Source organism: Lingula anatina, chromosome 6, assembly GCF_051362555.1.
Source record: "Lingula anatina isolate TDL-2025a chromosome 6, LinAna3.0, whole genome shotgun sequence".
Taxonomy (NCBI): domain Eukaryota; kingdom Metazoa; phylum Brachiopoda; class Lingulata; order Lingulida; family Lingulidae; genus Lingula; species Lingula anatina.
Window position 1 is genome coordinate 12,140,083 of NC_141772.1, and position 21,736 is coordinate 12,161,818.

Here is a 21,736-nt window from a genome sequence, read left to right on the forward strand (position 1 = left end):
AATGCGTGTTATTCTGCATTATGTACAAATTGACCGCCTCTCTCAGTGATCCTACCTTCGACAGGTTTATTTTCAGTAAGCTCACTCATACACAAAATTTAACAATCTAGGTTGTTCAAATAGCATTGAATACTCCCAGTGTGACAGAAACATGGTTTGTGTCATATTAATTGATTATATGTCTCAGCTGGGTTAATATCAATACATTCATGACAGTGGAGGCAGTGGTGCCAGAACAAACTTTACGTCAAAGATCATGCTCGTGTTGTTATATGTTTTAGTACAAACTCAGTAAATTGGAGAGTAAGTAACTAGCTTTGAGGATCTTTTGATAACGTATTTACAACGCCTTATCTGTTTTTTTTTTCACATTTGTGCTTACAATAATCGTGCTTAAAAATAGCTCATTTAAAATGGAATCCAGCATCATTGACCACAAATTTTTTCGCAATTGATCTGAAACAAGCACTCCAAATAGCCCAATTTCAAGTAAGAACTGGGTGTCAGGGAACGTACGGTGGCTTGTTGTGGAAAATGGATGGTTGTGTAATTTTAGGTTTTAAAAGCAATAACTGAGTTGCATAATACCAAACGAGGTGGAGGTCACGGGGACCTTGGTTCTATTTTAATCGGATGTTGTACAAATTTCGGCTGCTAACTACTAGTATTTGAATAACATACAGGGTATACGAGATAAGGTCTGAATTTCTCTCAATGTACAGCAATGGGTTTTTTCTTTTCCATGCGAAACAGAAGGTATAAAACGAAATATTTTCTTGCACCTTACAGTTTTCGCAGAGGAAAATCTGAGCAAAGAGTGTCCCTCCTGGGATTTTCTTTGCAAAAGAATACTTGTCTGCCTTCACCTCTAGCACGGTCTACCTCACACGGTAAAAGCTTTTAAATATGTATCCCACTTGGATCAATAATGCTTTTAACTACACAGATCTCCGAGAAACGATATCATTTGTCGCCGAACAAAAGGTGTATCGATCAAGTTATTAGCGCCACGGAGGTTTTGATGTGTGTGAATACAAGAGACAAACGACTGTAAAGCATCTCTGTTGATACCCCGCTGACGTCACCACGCCACATATCTTGTTGACAGACAGCATCGACTCGTCTCTCTGGGAAAAGAGGCAGAAAGTCAGAAGAAGTAGACCCAACGACAATCGGAGTCAAAGGCGGGTGAATCAGATGCCATTATCTGTACAAGGGTATTGAGGACGTACAAATTTACGTACCATTCTAGGTTAGTGTCTTCGCTGTGTTGAACTTCATCTAACAAGGTCTAAGGCAGACGAGGACCGAAGCTAAAAGGGACGTTAAGGAAAAGAAAGATTAACTATTTACCAAGGGATATTCCAAACCACAGTACGTTGTATCGCTTGTCGTAGATTAGACATACTTCACGCTGGACTGACGACATCTGGAGGTAAGTGTATTTGATAACTCCTTGGGCGTCAGGATAGAAAGGACTGTGATAAATATTTAGTTGTTGGTTTAGATGGCTTATTTCATCCCCACATACAGCGTGGTCCATAAAAAACCTTTTGCACTTCCCATCTCAATTTTGATATAATAAAGATATTTCCAACTTTCCTTCACCAAATTATTCCATAAGAATGGCCATTATATCCTTGCCAATTCTGCAGAAATTGGAAACCTTGAAGGTAGTCTTTCAATCATCATCATCTCACCTCGCACGGACTTTCTTTGGCCACCCTTCTCACCAGGTCTCAATCCCCCAGATTTCTTCCTTCTTAGGGAAAGAATCTATGCTTAAATCCACAAACTCTAGACACTTTGATGACCAACGTAAAAAGAGAAGTAAGGAACAGACCCAACTGACATGACTGCAAGAGTCATTGCCAATTTCAGTGTTCGTGTGGCTGTCGTCATTCAGCACAGAAGAGCGGGGATAGATCACATTAACAATTATTGAAATTTGATTACCTTAAAGGTTTCCAATTTCTGCAGAATTTGCAAGGATAAAATGGCCATTCTTATGGAATAATTTGGTGAAAGAAAGTTGGAAATATCTTTATTACATGTATATCCACAAAATTTATATTAAAATTAAAATAGGTCATTTTATGGACCATAATCTCTGTTGGCAAATATTAAACGGGCAAAGCAACCATCGTGATTATACACAGGTTCTACAATTCATGAAATATATATATATATATATATATATATATATATATATATATATATATATGCTTATATTTAGCCAAACAGTCTTATACATATACATACGTCCTGAATAGAGAATTGGAATAGAGAATTCTATTGCGAGAATGTCTGTTGCGTGAAACCGCTCTCGGCACTCAGTCGTGTACCGGGGTATGTGCGGTCACAGACAACGTGCGCTTCCGTTTGTATCGCACCGCACGCGCGGTGTCTACCTGTGCGTGGCGTTTGGTAAATCTTCCTCTCTCGATAACTAGATAATGACCACAGTAACAGATAACTAGCACCCAGGTCTTGCAATTGCAGAATTTGAGGTGCTGGGTTGCTTCCATTAGGCACTCCTGTTGTAAAACAGGTGTGGTTATTTAACACAGTGTTGGCAGCTATGGCAGTTATGCCAATATTGTTCCAGGACCATAAAACATTGACATGGAGATTTGATGGTGCTGATTGCTACATTCGGTATACATGTATCTGTGATGGGATCGATGAATATTGATTTGAACTAATTATATCGCCCCTAGATCGGTTTCTTAGCCCATAACTAACAGGCTTCGGTGCCAAATGAGCGGTCGGGTTTTTGATGTTGGCACCAATTGTAGGACAGCTTTGGACTAGGTTGCTGGAGACAGGCATATAACTTATGGATAAACGTCATTCAATTTATCGATTTGACAGAGATGTTTAGTCAAATGTTTGTAACACTGTAAGCGACGGATATTTACTGTATCTTATTATAGACGTTGGCTTTTAACGCAGTAGATTCAATTAAGAGTGCCCAAAGGAGATGGAAACTTATAAAATAACTGCTGTTGCGAAGGAATTTGGAATTGTCCAATGTAATTAAACAAAATTGGAACAAAATAATCAGAATTTTGATTGCGCAAAGTATTCATTTCTTGTACAAAAAAGTTGCTTTTTGCTTTGATTGGTGCTTTAATGTGGAACGCGTTTATTACAATACTCCGGCTAAAAACACCGAGCAAAAAGGAGACGATATAGAATACCACATACGGAAAACGTTAGGGTTGACACATATTTCAAGTTTGTGATAAGTATGATTTGACTTTGAAAATTAAGTATTACAAAATCAGAAATAATCCTGCTGACCAGGACAAACGGAGAACAAAGACATGAAATTGAATAACGTTTGTAAATAGGATATACGGTTAGTCAAATGCAAGCAATCGCAAATAAAAGAACATCCACTGAGCCGATATGGCTCTTTATCCGTCTTTCTCTCCATTCATTTGTCCTTTCAAAAGTATAAAAAAGACGGAGAAATCCAACTGTGTAAAATAATGTAGGGGGGGAGGCTTTGCGCACATTCTATTTAAACACATTTTTCAATGAGGAGTGAATCGGTAAAATTAAAACATTTTTCACAAAGTGTACAAATGTTGTTTGATTATTATTATTATTTAAAATCAGAAAGTTTTATGTTTTATGTTTAGTCTTCATAATACAGTGCCATAGCGATTTGTGATACAAGGATTATATCAATTAAATTAAATTAAATTGACTAATGACGTTTTGTGCATTAGCACTAGAAATTTAAAACTGTATATGATCCGACTGTTGATTCGAGAATGAATTAATTATGTGAAATCTCTTAATCAGCCAGCAATTGTAATCGATTTGCTGCAACAGGACGCAATCAGGACGTAGCAATATGTAGTTTATAAAAAGGGGGCTATTTGCCTTAAGGATTGCTGCAAATTATTCATGTAAAATATAATTTCCTTCCAATTAAGACGGGATCCAATACGAAGCGCTCACATACGAATACCGGTCTAATTAAGTCCACAATGCGCAATTTCGTATTCATTTTCCATGGATTCAGTTATTAGAGAATCTCAAATTGTTACACTTAAACTTGAAGTCATTAAAGAGCTTATTCTGTGAAAAGAATTGATGTCCACTGCTCAATTTGTGTCATTGATTAAATAAAAAATTAACAAACAGTGTCCTCTTCAATCTCAAGTAAATTGTTTGACAAATGCAAACAACAAATAATAATAATGAGTCTACAGTCTTAAATAATGAAGTTCCCAACTTTGGACAGCTGTTGAAGTATAACCTTTAAGTGCGCGCATGAACGCACAGGATAGGTAAGCATATTTGGAAGATCATTTGAGTAAAATTCAATATATTGTATCAGCTACCGGGAGTTCCATTTCCTCAAAACAGCGCATCAGTCTTGGTTTGGTGAAACAATTTTCTCGGACAATGCAGTCCTATTAATATCACAGGACTTTGACACTGCAGCTGACGCCATTGATCAATCTGACTAGATGGATGGTACTTTCAGCTGATAAACTAACGTATACGACAGGTCTGTGATAACTTACGCATAAATATTATAGGAAAGGCAAGGTGAGTTGAGGTGAAATATGTATAGATATATGGTATGTATTTTCTGTTTGGGTGTCAAACCAATTATGGTTCACTTTTGTCCGCCGATAATTGAAGCATGAGTATTTTAACAGTTAAAATTAGTGTAAGTGTTGGTCCATTCAATTGTGTGGGTATGGAAAAGTATATCTGAAGTCTTCTTGTTGATGTTTAGTTTTTTTTATCCCACTAACAACTTGATTTTTAGAGAAAGTTATTTCTACAAAAAGATTCAGAAAACCGTTTCACAATGAGATCAATTGTGTTATCGCTTTCGTTAAAAAAAGATTCATGTACTTGTATTTATGACTGTCATAACAAATGTGTCATGCGAAAATTTCAATGCTGCAATGGCGATTAAGTTAATTTGAATATCTAAAACCTCGATAATATTACCCTTGAAAATACAGTAGTAAATTCAGGTGAAAATAAAATTGATATTGTTTGAGATTTAATCTCCTTGCAGACAGACAGACACACTGTGGAAAAACTGTCAAATTTATTGGTTTTAAAATTACTCCTGTCACTTCAGAGCGATAACTATACATCCTTAAAATAGCAAAAAAAAATACTTTTTTGTTCATAATAATTATTACTGTACGGGCGATGGAATATAAGTAATGCTTTCGACTATTACGGATAATAGCCACATACTTAATCCATTCTTGCTGCTTGTGTATTCTGTGAATTCATTGTTTCAAGTGACCACTTGTTTGAGAATCAACTACTGGGAATATAAAATGGCTTATACTACTATATCGTTTCTGTCAGGCACTTCCCAATACTTAAGTAGATGCGCTCTTTTGAACAACGGTTAAATATAGATATGCTGCGATCGAAGTTATTTCCTCGTCAAAGAACAGGAAATAAGTCAAGCCTTTATTTTGTAGTTTACCACGTGTCGGTTGAAGTTGCTACCTTTACAAAGATTCAGAATCAAAATATTTATCACGGGTCACCAATTGAATGGCTGGGTTCGTATGCAAACTTGATGTTATTTTGCATATTCCACTGTCCCGTGGTATCTGACCTGTTATCTAAACACGCGCACAAGTCAAATTAACTGTTTTCATTGTTCGTCTGTTGTGTCTTTCTATAGATTGAAAAAAAATGGCTGCTGTGTTTGCAGTCCCGAAATCGTTTAAGTATACGTCAGTGTACCTAAACCCTTTTATCAAGTCGCACAATCCCAATTATGAAAGACTGCGTCAGTAATATATCAGATCGATGACAAGCATCTGATAAAGTCAAACTTTGTGTTTCGAAATCGCTCAAGGACAGGTAATAAACTAAACAGCCTTTTTTGTAGTACACTGCGTCTTCGTTGCTACCTTTGCAGAGAATCAGAATGTGAATATTTATCAAGGACCACTTATTAAATAATTGTATTTATATTCACGCGTCATGTAAATTTCCTTATTTTACTGTCACTTAATAATATCTGACTTTTATCTAAACAGACGCACGGATCAAAATCAACCTTTTCGTCTTTTGCGTGATTTTGTAAAAATAGAAAATGGCTGGTTTCATCGTAGTATCGTTAGAATACACGGCAGTGTACCTAAACACCTTAATTATGGTTAAATAATGATTCAGAGTCAACAAAATGTCATATTCAAGATGTTGGTCTAATTAAGTCAAACTTTATGCATTTATTTATCCAGGCAATTGGTTTATTTTCTCTCGGCTATCAGTCAATTGTAGCCATTAATTTAACAAGTGCACACGTGCCCTTTTGCGCAGCAGTCTTGTTTCAAACGCTATCTAAATGTCAGTGACGTGGCAATGAAACAAAATTCAATTTTAATTCCTTTTTTTTTTAAATCTAAACTGAAGACGATAAACGCTATGGCGTTGTCGTTTCAGAATCATACTGGAGACCACTCCTCAATACCTTTTATTTTGTTTTTCAGGAGGTCTGGTGACCAAAAATGACTCAGTGGGCGACCTACCGCCTTGTTCTAACAATATGCACAGTTATTCTGAGTTGCCGTAGCAACGAAGTGCGGGTTTGTAAGCATCCGCCGACGTGTGAGGAACCAAACTGCTACCAAAAGTGAGTTATTGTCATCAACACAGTTTCCATTCGATTAAGTTACCTTCTGCATGTTTATATTTGTAAAAGCTACCATTTTAGGTATCAACAGAGAACAGAGATGAGAAAGCATTTGTTCTGATCAGCGTAATATTTGCCTTTGAACGATTGATCAAAGAGAACAACCTCCAGGGGACTTTGTTTGACTTTCATTTTGTTGAATAAAAAATATGTCGATGCGATGGTGCTTTTTTATCAGGATGTTTGGTCCCGGTTAGATAATGTATCATTTATTTTTCTCAGAATTTATGTTACGTGACCAACAAAAGCACCCTTAACTCCCTATTGCCAAAGTGAATGCGTTTATCTGCCCTTTGAGAATAGGTAATCGTGACGAGAGCTGGTTCATTTCAGTTAAACCACGAGTGTTAATCAGTCACCTGGTCGCTTTTGAAGCTGGAAGAGTTCCCTTATAGCATTTATTTACATCATTTAAATACTTTTTCATAATTTAAATATTAAGATTTCTTTAGCCACATTTGGTTATTCTATAGAGACTACATATTTACGAAAGTAACGCATAAGTGTGTTCGAACATATCGAATTTTACGGGAAAATGCTTCCTATCTTTAATCAATTGCACGTGAAATAAATTGCCGTTCCTTCTGAAGACGCCTTTCCCAAATTCATATCCCGTATTTTTTTGCAAGTGTTGTTTTTCACACAGTACATATTTGTTCAGGGGATAATTAATCACTCTGCAATAATGGCATCAATATTGATACTGAGCAAAAGCAAACAAAAGATGTGTTATTGAAAATGCAAGCGGTTGCCACTTGAAGTCATGCTTGAATTAGACGTCAAGAGAGCGAGACGTTTATATGACACTAGGCATTTCCCTAATGCCTTTTTTCATTAAGTTCTATAATAAATAGACAAGGACTCCGAAAAAAGTTTAGTTACAGGTGTTTAAATATTAACGTGTTTTAATGCATTTAAGTGCATTTGAAGATAATTAAGATTTTAGTTAGTATACCACCATTTTGTGATTTTAATACATATTTTGATATTTTGTGAAAATTATGATTATATTTAAGATCGGCTTGATAACATCAAATGTTGATATGTGTAGTGTGATTTATTTAATTATTTGTGAAATGAATAGAAAATTTCAATGTATCTTAACGTAAACGGTATGCAATGGGCGACCTCCCGTCTTGTCTGAACTGTATGTGCAGTTATCCTGAGTTGCCATAGCAACTGAGCGAAGGTTTGTAAACATCTGAGGAGCCAAACTTCTGGTTGAACCGAACATAGGATGTCCAAACGGAATATATTTACAAAGTGTGTTGGGTCATTGAGTTGATTGATGTCATTATGAAGTCCACATTTATCGATTCGAATTTCGTTATACGTGTATATGTGTGTGTGTGTGTGTGTGTGTGTGTGTGTGTGAGGTGGTATAGTTTACACATGGAGGCATGGAGACAGACACAGATACATATAAATATAATTTTCTTAACGAAAGGGTGTGGTTTTATAAATACCATGTATTCAGACGTCATTAAACTTACATGCAATTGAAAATGACCACGTTTGTGTCAATACAAATGCGTCTTCAGTTACAAAGTAATTTCAACTTTTTCACAAATGTAAGCTGCTGGCGATTAGAAAATTTGTAGTCAATGAAAGAAATATAAAATAAATAAAATGTCGACTGTGCCATCTCTGAGTACTGTTACTGACCACTGATATTGGTTGTGTTTCAGAGAAGTGGAATGTGTATCCGGCCAGTGCTCGGACAAGGGCCAGTGTGTCTGTGAACCCTGCTGGACAGGACCTTCGTGCGACATTTACGGTATGTAATTGATTTAAGCACCCGCTCTGGCATGTTATATATAAACTCGTTTTGTATCAAATTTGCACCATTGACTCACGTGCACGGGAAATTGTATTCCTACACACGAATGTGACTCTCCATTATTTTCCCTAACCAATGTTTTGGATGCAATCTATCCGAATGTGGCTTTTTTTAAACATAAAATACATAATTGTAAACCAAAACAAGTTTTTTTTTTCAAATGGTAAACGAATTTAGTAATAGGAGCTATGGCATGTGGTAAAAAACCACCCGGGGTCGGTCCCACGACCTCCCGCACCGGCGACGAGCGAGATTTATCACTTTACTATAAAATCACATCACGCTGAAGGGTCTCACGCTTAAAAAAGATATATTGGTTTACTTACCCAGGTGAATACAAAATCGATATGACAGTAAGTCATATTTCAACCCACTTCACATACGAGACGATTGCTATTAATTTTATCTCTGGGGCATAAATGTCATGCTCCCTCAGATGGCTGCAACAGCCCCAAGTAATTTGAAGTTAAATACACTGTACGTGGACAGACATAGGTTACCTTCAATGCAAACACTCAGTGAACACATTTAAGAGGAAAATATTTTGTTCAAAAATTATCCAAAATAGTCTCTCGAATGTAAGCTACCATTGAACTGTGTTCAATGCAATTTATCACCTCTACCCCAATAAAAAAATTGACACAGTATACTATCCTTGGCAAAATTAAACGTTTGCTGCATATTGTCGCAAATTATTCAGTATAAAAGTTGGTTTTGTTGCAAATATGTTGCAAATTTTCAAGAACATCCTGATTTCCGACAGGTTGATTAGAAAGTCTTCATACCTCATAGTCATGAAAAAATACCTTGCTGTAAATTTGCAAGAAGATATCCATGCCAGAGTTTTTGCTAAGGGTGGTCCACTTCTTGCCTGAAATAAACAGCCTTTTCCCTAAGGTGATCCCAAACCTGTGTGAATGCAATAAGTGTTCAATTAACAAGGTCCATAAATAGATATTTGTTGAGCAAATGACGTCAGAAATCTAGTTTTTTATAATCTTACGTACTTTCCAGTCAATTTTTGTTGTATTGGGATTATTATGTTACCATTAAAGCGCTCGTGAAGGCAACCGTGACATTTGCAATCCCAAACGATGTTCGTTATGTGCTGTATCTGTTTCACTGCTAATGGATTGAGATGCCATAAATATTGACATGCGATACGAGATGCAAAATTTACAACAAAACAGTGTTACATATATGATGAGTAGATATCGATCAGGCGCATCTTCTGAGGGTGGTTTTTTAGTTCAAGGCAAAAAAGGTAACTATCTAAATAAAAAAAAAATGAAACAATTTATGAAAATAAAATACCTAGTGGATCTTTTTTGTTAAAACTGTGCATTTTGGAATAGCCATGGACTATTCAGCGCATATGCCGTCTGTCGAGAAGGACGGATTTAGCAAATGCTATAATCAGAATAAAGAGACAGCCAAGTAAATTTGTATCAGTACGATTTCAAGTTCCTATTGGCCGTTTTACGAGTCCTTTAGATGAATCGGTCAGTTAAAATTTTAACATTTGAAAAACTGCAGAGAAGTGCGTATCTTCATTCAGTTTGTGCCAATTTGCGATACATGTATAAAGAAGTAACCGACTTCATGACGCGAACAAGGTCAAACCCGACATTTCTGTACACTTCTGAAATGAAATACAAGAGTGAAGATACCCTGAAAGTAGTGTGTTACAATGTATTATAGTGTATAAATAGTTAAATGAACCATATGGTAATATTATTATGCATTTCAGCACCAAAACTACAAAAGGATCTACATGTCGTGTCATAAATCCAATTCTGGAATAGCTTGGAACCCTGAGCTAGCAAACAAACCAGGCACGTTAAATTGTCTTAAATTTTCTGAATTAAAATAAAATTCTAACAAAATAGGATATTTTATTTACAGAGAACAAACATCAGCCACAATTCTGGAGAGACGTCGACACATTTGAAATAGCAGGCAATGTAGCTGGAGGAACACCCGTATTCCAAGTTACCGCCTATGACCTTGACACTTTGGAGACCTGCCCTACCGGTTGGAAAAACCAAGGTTTGAACTGCACGTGTGCAGAGGTTTTGTACTCCATCGATGAGTCAAATGACCATGGTCTTTTCTCCATTGATCCCCACACCGGTGAGTTGAGCATCAAAGTTGGGACACCAATGTTGGATGATACCACGTACAAGTTGGTCGTTGGGGCCAGAAACCCGGTCCCGAATGACGAAAGGCAGACATATGCCATCAGTGAGAGAGATCTCGCGGGTTCTCGTATCACCCTCGAGATAACTGTCGCCGATGTCACAGACGCTGAGCCCCGTGTATATGACGAACAGGTCGACAGCGAATGGCATGATAAAGGGTATTCAAAATTTGATGACACGATGGACAATTACTATGATGAAGAGGTCCATTCAAGACATAAAAGGGTAAAGAAACATGTTTTACTCTGCAGGGTTACACTTAAGTGAATTCAAATCCGTGGTAATTATGTTTATTAAAACTTTCCAACCAGTGTAGTACTAGAAAAAAAATAAATGGTTAACTTTTTGCAAATGCAAAAGGACACCAAAAAGTGTGTCTATACTTATCTTTTTATTCATTTATTTTTTCAAAAACGCAGTCAAACCAATCAAATAATATCTACTATACTTTAAAAGCTTGGCCGGAAGGAGAAAAATTTCGTCAACAAAAAGGCTAACTTTGCATTATCAGTGATAATTCGAAATTTAATGCCTTTGCAACAAATCGAAAAATTGCAGAACAAAATTCTCATCTAATCGACTGAAAATAGAATAAACTAGAGGACAATGATCAAAGCCTGCAACAGGCCTGACAATTGATGATGAATTTGCAATTTAAAAAGAACGCCACCATTCCATTTTATTCACTGTTGACCAAATTTTACCTATATTCTCAGGAGGTGACTGTAGACAGCCCGATCCCAGATAACCTCACGTTCTACTTGGAGAGACACCCAAACATCACCCAGATCTATGATGGGACCGAGCTGTCGTTCCGGGTGACCATCCACTTCCCTTCAGGTATATATGATATCACAATTATCCCAATACAGTCAAAATATAGATTCGTGGTTGATACCTGAACACGAATTCGTTTATAGCATTTTAGGTGTAATACTAAAGAACTCGCCCATATTGTAGTAGATTTTCGAAAGCATTTCATGATATATTTTCAAAAGTATAATTTAAATTTAAATATAATCCGAAATCAAATACATGCACTGTGGTATTCTTCAGACTGAGAAAGAGAAAATAAGGTTGAGAAAACTTAAATCTAGCATTTTTACTTCCCTTTTTTAAATGAATAGTTTAATAGAAAACTATTCAAACAACTGAAAACTATTCAAACAACCAGTCACATTTTAAAAAATTCTAACAGGTTCTTCCGACGTCGTGGTGGAACTCTTCTCATCGGATAACGACACGACCCAAGCTATGTTGTGCAACCCGCGGGTGGTCCACGTGGGGGATAACCTCAACATGGGGAATGTGACCCCAGTTTTGGAGTCTGTATACGGCAACGGCATTGTGAGTACAAAACTTTTAGTTGCTTAATAGTAAGACTGCTGCCAAAGGCCTCCTGTGACATGTCAGTGCAGTGTTGTGAACACTGTATTTGACTTAAAAACGCGTTTTGTGTGAGCAACGGGTGCTCTACTCCTAATATTTGCAATCAACCTTTACTACTACAGTGTACATGTACTACTACTGCTGCTGCCAGTAAAAAGAAGAAAGATTGTATGAGGATTTATTATTAGTAGTAGTAGCAGTAGTGGTAGTAATACTAGTAGTAGTAGTAGTAACTGTAGTACATGTAGTACTGGTAGTAGTTGAAGCAGTAGGCTAGCATAATTTAGAAAAACTAGATTTTTCTTTCCTTCAGCACGTTCTTATTCATATATTAATAAATTAACATGTTTTCAATACCAGTACGACAGAGCCATCCTTAACCTTGGTACAGTGGAAAACAGCGGAACCGACTCGTCCACGCCCAACGCCAGCATGGTCTTCATCGACTACAAGGTGTACAAGATCACGTCTAATTTAACAGTCTCCGGGGAGGAGTACTGGTTGAGTGCGGGGGCCTCCTTCAACAATGACAGCGACATTTGGGTGGCACAGGTGTCCTACATCACGGAGACTGATGTTTTTGTAAGTAGTTTTTTTTCCTTTTTCATCTTGTCATTTTTGTCTACATTGTGCGCTGTAGCGTTACTCATAATGTGTGTGAACACCAGCATGGGCGAAAGGTCATATTTAGAGTAGGTGTTTAGGGGCATATTTAGAAGCAAAGAAGAATGCACACTCGGGAATATACATGCGTTGGAGAGGACAGAATTTTAAATATTTTTAAACAAAATGGCTACAGATCAAAATATTCAAATTCTATAACAGCCAGTTACACGTACTAGACGCACCATAGTTTTTCGGTTAAAAGAAAACGTGTCTCCATCCTCCTTTAGATTCATGAAGGTTACGATTAGCGTGACGTATATGGGTCAGAATCTAGGACGAGGCTTACCTGTACAAATAGATGGAAACCGGACCATGTGGCACAGGTGATTGTCTTGCACATGGCGCTGGCATGGTTATGTACGTTTGCCAGACCAATTATAAATTGATTTTCGGTACTTTTGATAATAAATGTAAATAGAGTGTCGTCTTTGTTCTGAAAGTGACCAGAGAGAGAAAGAGAGTATGACATCAAATCATATTAGAGAATCATAGAGAGAGAGAGACTATAAAATGAAATGAGTGCGCATTTTACCAATATTCAGTGCATCGCTTACAATGCTCTAGTACCGGCTTAATCAATTCATTAGGATTATTTAGGGATTTTAGAAAAAGAGTGTCAGGTAAAATGAAACTGTCATTTCCTTATTCAATATTTTATATCTATTTTACTCTTATTGTCACCCTCTCTCTCTCTCTCTCTCTCTCTCTCTCTCTCCAGACAGAAATCCTTCGGTATTCTTTCCCCCTACTCAGTCTGAAGTTGAAAACATTCTATTATATGACACACATGAATTTTGGGAAACTAGACAGGCTTTTTTATATACACTAGACAGTTTTTTTAAACGCACGGGTTTTAGGAATTTAGGAAGACAAAAATCAAAAACCAGTGCAGCCATGTTGTGCTCCGAGTCTCAGCTATCTGAGCATATGTTAGTCCGTCATCCATCAAGTCTGTTATCGACATTTTCTCATTTATTATGAATCTTTTCCAAACAGCGCGCTGAAACTCGACCGGGCGTTATATCCGTTGCCAGGCGTCCGCGTCTTTGTACCGGGTATCCAGGAAAAGAGCGCCATTTCCTCCACGCACTGACAGCATCGATAACACATCTAAATTTTGGGCTGCATCATTGTTTTTATGAACTGGAGTGGTTATATCTAATCAATACGCTTCTGTTGACAGCCTGGTTCTCGGTAATTTCCTTCTGTCTCGCTCGCGGTGAGATGTTTTGCTAATAAACACATTTTATTTCTAAATTTAATGATTTGCTATTAGTCGTTTCCTCTGGTGTTGTAAGAATAAATCATGAAGTCTAAGTTCAAGGGCTACGAGGCTTTGTTTAAGTTTTTATCCATGTTTGTTCTCAGTATACAGCTGAAGTGGTTTGTGTAATAGAACAATAGAATATTAGGCCAAAGAACTAGGCGCATACAAAAGTTGTTTTATAACAAATAGAAGCCACGTTCAAAAGAACTTCCTTTCTAAAATGTTTAAGTCGTTTTCATTATTCATTTTCGGGATTGGATAGAAACAAATGGGTATTTCAACTCCATCATTTTTAATTTTCATTTATAGCTATAAAATGACCTGGGAGTTACTTCAGCAGCGATTTTACATCATCATCATCATCTTCATCATCATAATAATAATAAAAACAGAGTTGGTCCAAGAAAGAGTAGTCTTGAACAAACGGTAGTGTTGGTTCTGGCTTTTCATTTTGTACCGGATGGCTATAATGGTCCTTCACTGTCTCGTTTGTCGTACCAAGTAGCTGTCCAGTTCTTTTCTTCCCTGAAGCAACTAGCATTTTCAACTTAACTATATTTTAGCGGGCACTGTCTTTTATGCATTTTGCTACAATTTGTATTTTTTTTTTCTTTTTCCAGAACACCAGCACCCCAGCAAATCTCACCCTCAACGGGCCACCCCAGGTGGAGATCGGATCAGCCGCCAAGTTTACCCTCGATATGTACATCCCTTACCCCACAGCCACAATAGCTGTAGACGCCTTTACCCCCTATAACACATCGGACGTCATGTCCATGTGCAGCGTGACGCTGAAAAACACTGGTCTCAACTATGCATGTCTGAACAATGACGCCATCACCAGCACCATCTATCCGTATGCAGGCGGAAACGGCAATAATAGAGGGCGCCTGAATCTAGGACAGATGGTTAATACAGGTAATAGGGCCAGTGGCTGATTTGTGGGGGGGGGGTCAGGGGGGTCCTGACCCCCCCCTTCGATTTCTGAAAAAAAATCACACCAATGGATCTCTCTTGAAAAATAGAATTTTTACTAGCTGAATCATAGTTCTTAACCGTACCAAATTGCACCGTTCGCCCTCTAAAATACCAAATGAAGGGCCCGAAGCCCACGCCAAGGGGGGGGGGGGGGGGTCCGCGGATGTGAAGCCTCTTCAAATAATCCTGGATCCGCCCTGAGGGCCATTACTGTGAGACAACAGATACCAAATATTACAAACAAATTAATTTTTAATATAGCTGTTGAAAAGGTGACAAATACCAGTAAATATTGCAAGGTAAGGTAATTGTCAATAAAGTAGAACATAAGTTTGATATATGCATAATTACGATTTTATGGGACTGTTTTGGCTATAAGTATCCGTTCGTTTACTTATTCTTGCCCGATGTGTATTTCAACTTTTTAGAGCAATATCACACACGTACTGAGTAAGTACATTAATCCATAACGAAATGACTTCTTATTTTTATTCTTTTTGTCACTAATCCCGTAATATAGAATCGTGGAGGCGCGAAATAACTACAAAATTTTGAAACACCTACTACAACATATTACTATGAAGAACATAATGCACAATAATATATCTTGTAATATGTTATCTTTTCATATGGGTGTTGTTATTAATATTATTAATTATTATGAATTATCGATTATTATTATTATTATTATTACAGCTGCTCGAGACGAAACCAACTACGTTCACGATGAAAGCAGGTTGAGCGTGGAATTTGTTCTGTTCGTCAACGACGACCAGTCTTTTCTAGACCAGGAGTACTGGGTAGGGGCCGCCGTCGAGATTGGTGAGGATGAGATCTGGGCTGGTCAACTGGCCGTCACCGCCGTGAACTATACAGAGAAAGCCATTAATACGGTGAGTAGAATGCTATTTCCCATTAAAATCCTAAGTCTACTGGTAAATTAAGACATCTTTTTTTCGCTTAATCGTTTTTTTTTTCTTTCAAAAATTACATGAAATTGCATTTCTTTTACACAGATAAAAAAGAAAATCTGGCCCTCTCAAAAAATAATTTTAAAATAATATAATCACCCTCCTTTCATTCTTGTTACATTGTCACAGCTACAGGGACTCCTTTAAAGCAGTTTCGTTTTTTCTTTCACATTTCACGGCACTATTGTTTTCAGACTGAAAACTTATCGTTTTCTCTCACCGCCACCAACGAATCCCTGGCCATCGGCGAGTCCGTCCTCCTTGACCTTGACATCACCGTGCCAGAGAACACAGAGACGGCGTACAAACTGACTGTCCTCACTCCATTCAACGACACAGCTAGGGCAAAGGTTTGCCACATTTACGTGGAGTCGACAGGACGGAACATCCCGTGTGTAAGTCCGGGAATTCCAGTGTTCACTTCATTGGACAACAGCTCCGTGAGCACCAAGGCAACCTTGAACCTCGGGTCCATCACGAACGCGGGAGTGATCAGCAGCGCTTCTAACAATAGCGAAAACATGGTCAAAGTGAAAATCGCCGTGCAAATTCTGGATCACGAGTTGAACTACAACGGGGGCGACCTACAAGTTACGGTCGGAGTGGAGGTGGGACCAGACAAAATTTGGGTCGCTGAGAGACTGTTCACGGCCGGGAATGACACTAAAGAAATATCGGTAAATCTATTTATTCAATAGATTTAGAATTGCTCTAGACCGCAAAACATTGCAGAATATGTTGGAGTTTGATATGTCAGAAGTTTCTACTCTGCGCTATATAAGTCTATCCGTACATACTAGTGCATTGTACAGTATGTATGTTAAAAACTGCCCTTGGGCATTAATTCTTATTTGGCATTGATTTTATGTCATTTGTCAAGGGGATTACACTGTGTCTCTCTTCACGTCGTGGTTTACGACCGAATTTATTCTTATTCATTATTGATATTCTTGGTTCATGTACATCAAATATATATATTGCAACATAACAAAACCATTAAAAGAAAAGTGATAAATAAGCAGAATCCACGATAATTTCATGAATTTTTAACGAAACAAATATAAGTGTTTTAATTAAAATAATCACATATTTCTTTTTCCAAAGAACCTCACTGCCGCGGATATAGCCATGAGCTACGCATTTGGGGATGAGCACGTCCATATCAACGCGGTGAAGGACGTCCGAGTGACAATCACCACCATGCCCGCGGCCATATACTACCCTGGAAGGTTCGAGTTCGTCTTGCCCGTTGAGAATGACTCGGCCATATTGACGGTGTGCCGGGCGGAGTTGATCCACGTGGGATCGAATCTACCGTGCTTTAATGGCTCTGCTGCCAACTCCACATTCGTATACAGTTCGAGGTGAGAGTAGTTGTAATATTAACTTTCGCAATTCTAAAAAATATATATGAATAAAAAAAGCAGAGTACATTTAGATGTAATGCGAATAAAAAATGAAGAGGAGGTAAGAACATAAGTCTGTAAATTTCATGTGTACTTGAATCGATTTCCCCCTTTTTCTTGTCCATTCACAGAATTTTGCGACCTGATAATATGAACATGGGATTTTAGTCCAAAACAGAAACCTACATTTCAAACTTTTTGCAAATTCTGATTTTTTTCTGCACCGTGAGTTCACTCAGAAAATGAACCGAATTAACCATTGTTACATAATGCACGGGTATGAATAAAAAAATCAAGGTGCCTGAAATATAGCAATTGTGTCTCTTATTATAATCGATATGATATTCTATTTTAAAAATCCCCCCATTGTACATGTTAGCACTTTTTTCCATTTATCTAGACTTCCCTTTAGAGAAATTATAAGTGTGAACGTTTTATTTTACAGGACCAATGACACAAGCCAAAGCAAAGTTGCCATCGATCTTGGCTACATTTGCAACATCGGCTCTAACACTGTAGCCCAGACCGAAGCAGACCAGATAATACTAAAGTTTATCGTACGCCAAGAAGACCACGTGGCCGTAGAAAATGGTACTGAGAAATGGCTGTCGGCGGGCATGCAGTATTTCACAAGTGAACTGTGGGTGGGGCAGATAAATTCAGTCACTTTGAAGGACATGAACATAGTAGCTCCCAGCGTGAGTGACTTCTATTCATAAAATCGAATTTCTGCGCCTATTCTAATTACTGAGATAACTTCTTTCATATCCCGCATGCGTCTATGGCCCCATTCAAAATAGGGTATTAACCAGTCCAATGGTCAAATATGGCGACCCACTACAAAGCTTGCCGTCCAATCCGCTAATAGACGCTGAATAGATATCCCGTGGAGAAGTATTCAAGTGGGTCAGCGATATTTGACCCTCGGACTACTTTGCCCCCTATTCTAAATGGGGCCTAAGCGAAGAATATTCTGCGTGCAATAAAGCAGGCACATTAAATACAGTAATGCGTACTGATATAGGCTTATTTTACTGCTGTACTTTTATCATTTCAGGACTACGACGGACTGCCACTTTTTGTGACACCTACCGACAAACAAACGTCTAACATGATAGCTCCAGGGAGTGTAATAACCTTCGACATCATGTTCAAAGTACCGCCACAGTCGACTGTAGGTTACTCGATAAGTGTCACTACCAACTGTACGCTGACCGTATGTGCTCTGCGATACGTGGAGACAGGTTGGAATATCCCGTGCCTTTCAACTACGTCCATCGGTGAAGTGACCTTCGGAGCTGGTAGCCGGACCACGGCCTCCATGTCGCTCGGTCACTTTACTAATATAGGTAAATATACCTGTGCAACGAAACTGAAGTTCCGTGCAACAGAAAGCCCCCCCCCCCCCCCCCTTAGAGTTATAATGGTTAGGAATAGCCTAGGTTAAAATCTAGGGCGAGGCTCACCTGTACAAATGAATGAGAAGCGGAGTCTCTATCATGGTGGACTCTCTGTCACGTTACACCGGTTGGCCAGTTTTCATAACTCCGTGTGACAACAATATTTCTTCAGTGTTTTTATTATTTTGTGGAAACACAGTTAAATGTAGATATAAAACGGTTACTATTCTTCATGGTGCAGATATTTGCTATTTCAAGTTTCTGCATGATCAAATGTATTATTAAAATGTTTTTTTTTTCCTTGGGTATGGTGTAATCAATCACTCTTTTTTTAGGAATTGTGAATGTATTTTTTCTACATAATAAAAATTGATGTCTTTAAGAATCCGACAACGTTCGATACCAGATCCTTCTAACTAATATCGTATTTGATATTGTCCAGGCTCGACCAATGTGTCGTACACCGATGTTTTCGACAATGAAACCGTGCGCCTGCAGGTAGTCCTCCAACTTACCGGCGATGAAGCCATTGCTACAAACGGCTCCGAACACTGGTTCCGCGTGGATTTAGATTATGGGGGAGCACAGCCGGCCAAGGCAGATGCTTTCGTCCAAGCAATCCATAAACAGGCGGATAACGTCACGGTGCGTATGGCCTTAACGGTTCACGGTTGGAATTTTATTAATTCCAGTTTTTTTAATGCCTATCTAGTTATTACGAGTTGATTGCAGAACTGTGGCAACTGGAGCCAAGGAGAGTTCCTCTTTAATACCAACAACCATTTAATTTAATAAAAATTCCGAAATATTGTAAAAAAAAAATAGTTTGAAATCACGTGAGTTAAAACATATGTAAATACTTGACATTTACTTGACATGCAAATGCAGAAATCTAAATCAGTTATACGGTGATTGTTGCATATTTTTTTAATCTGTCAAACTCGCGCTTCAATAATCCCGTAACCGGTATCGGTCTGATCGGTCTACTGTAATGAAGGACTGATTCAAATCCAACGTAAGGGTCAAATTGTAAGGTGTCATATCTGAAGGCATGCATTTTATTTACAATTGCTGCTCAAAAGTTTCAATATGCTAAGTTCACATGACGTACTCTTTCTTAAAAGAGTCTGTATCAGCCTAAACATGTCTTGGATTTTTTTTATATTTCAGACCCTCGACCCAAATGTGCTGTTCAATTATGTCAGTGAGGCGGGCACTCAGTTTGCCGCTGACGGATCACCCTACGTCACCAAGGGCCAAAGCGTGCGTTTCTCCCTCGAGCTAACTTTACCAGAGAACACAGCATGGCACATCCAGGTGAAGTTTCTCACTCCACTAAATACGACCAGCCTTATGCATATCTGCGATGCCAGTGTCATCCACGTCGGCTCCAATTTTCCTTGTGTCGTTAAAGAAACCGTTGTAAACACCTACGAGTCCAGGTAAGTTCGCAGAGGCGGATCCAGAGCTATTTTCTGACAGCCTTCCGAATTTTCTTCGTTGATCTGTCCTCCATTTTTGATCGTCTTCCGACAGAAAAAAATAGATACCCGTCAATGTAAACTTGAAAATATGACTGTCTTCCGGCAGACCCAGAATACGATCTCAATCCGCCCCCGGTTCAAGTCCTGATCAAACTATATTCTTCGAAACACATTTGGTCGCCCGATTTAGAAAGAGGTGGAGGCTAAGGCCAGAATGATATAAATTTTAAAATTGAAATTACAAAAAAAAAAAATATGGCACATGGTTTGCGTGTATGTTTCCAAGGCAAAAGCATGCTTACAAACAGGTGCATAACAAACAACTGAGACATCAAACGTGGATATCTTTCCTGGCCCGCTGCAACTATTCTTTATTAAGCTGCAGTGGATTTTACAAGTAGTTGTCCTTCAAAATTACTAGAGATTTACGTTTTAACCTGGCCTCCCTGATTTTTCCCCACGCATTCCCGAGTAATGCACCATGTGACTTGGTTCCAGGACCGGTTCCGCCCACACAGACATTGGTTCCATAGACATGGGATACGTTTGCAGTATTCCAACGGGGACAGCGACCAATACGTCTAACACGGTAAGATCTTTGATCTCGAACACCGACCAGTCGATGTGGGCAAAAATGCTCACAGATTTTGATCTTAAATAATGAAAATAACAATAATAGCTACAAAAGCAGTCAGAGAGCGCCTCCACCAAGACAAATGATTGATTAACCACCAAAATCTACTCATTTCTTCTATTGGATTTATAACTTTTAGTCATATAATCTTATTATTAATGACGCCCGAGTCATGTAGATCGTCAAGTTTTCTTTAAAGTTTGGAGGGAAATATCGATACCATTTGCTTTAATTTGAAGAATTTTATCATGGATTTTACCTGAATCGGGAAAGATAAGAATTACAGCATATTAGAACAAATTGGGAAATTTCCAAATGCCGAAAGCATATCTCTATATATATTAACCGTCGTTTGGTACATTTTAATTTGTTTAATTTTTTTTCCATTTGTTTTAGATTATATTTGACGCTGCTGCGTCAGTCTTAAGGGACGTCACTCTTGAGCAGGATGACACGTTTTGGTTTGGCAGTACGGTGACAGTAAACTCTCACGTCATCTATGTGTCCCAACTGTCACTGAAGTATACAGAGACTTTGTCAAACAGTTACACTGTAAGTGTAGATTGGTCAAAGTAAACAGCTTGTCATATCATCCAGTACAATGCATTTGATTAAAATACAAGTTCAGTCACAGTTCTTAATTGTAAAAAAAGAATCGCGTTTTAGTTCTTTCAAAGTAGCGACTCCGTGACAATTCCAATCATCAAGATTTTACACTATTTTTGCTTACCTTAATGTATATACTCTCAATATTTGGCATTTTTGCATTCCTGAGAGACATTTCCAACGACAAC

General features: G+C 38.1%; 1 protein-coding gene across 1 annotated transcript in view; it reads left to right on the forward strand.

The window, feature by feature from the left end:
• The first annotated feature begins 1,130 nt into the window (after nucleotides 1–1,130).
• LOC106179542 (uncharacterized) overlaps nucleotides 1,131–21,736 on the forward strand; it is a 29,901-nt gene continuing 9,295 nt past the window's right edge. Inside the window, exons 1-17 of the mRNA XM_013563237.3 lie at nucleotides 1,131–1,435; nucleotides 6,504–6,646; nucleotides 8,395–8,483; nucleotides 10,452–10,972; nucleotides 11,464–11,587; nucleotides 11,946–12,094; nucleotides 12,497–12,718; nucleotides 14,690–14,987; nucleotides 15,744–15,940; nucleotides 16,213–16,695; nucleotides 17,123–17,382; nucleotides 17,870–18,122; nucleotides 18,482–18,773; nucleotides 19,267–19,469; nucleotides 19,995–20,266; nucleotides 20,807–20,897; nucleotides 21,339–21,494. Of these exons, the coding sequence (XP_013418691.2) occupies nucleotides 6,522–6,646; nucleotides 8,395–8,483; nucleotides 10,452–10,972; nucleotides 11,464–11,587; nucleotides 11,946–12,094; nucleotides 12,497–12,718; nucleotides 14,690–14,987; nucleotides 15,744–15,940; nucleotides 16,213–16,695; nucleotides 17,123–17,382; nucleotides 17,870–18,122; nucleotides 18,482–18,773; nucleotides 19,267–19,469; nucleotides 19,995–20,266; nucleotides 20,807–20,897; nucleotides 21,339–21,494 (3,735 nt within the window). The 5' untranslated portion in view covers nucleotides 1,131–1,435; nucleotides 6,504–6,521. The remainder of the gene's footprint in view (nucleotides 1,436–6,503; nucleotides 6,647–8,394; nucleotides 8,484–10,451; nucleotides 10,973–11,463; nucleotides 11,588–11,945; nucleotides 12,095–12,496; nucleotides 12,719–14,689; nucleotides 14,988–15,743; nucleotides 15,941–16,212; nucleotides 16,696–17,122; nucleotides 17,383–17,869; nucleotides 18,123–18,481; nucleotides 18,774–19,266; nucleotides 19,470–19,994; nucleotides 20,267–20,806; nucleotides 20,898–21,338; nucleotides 21,495–21,736) is intronic.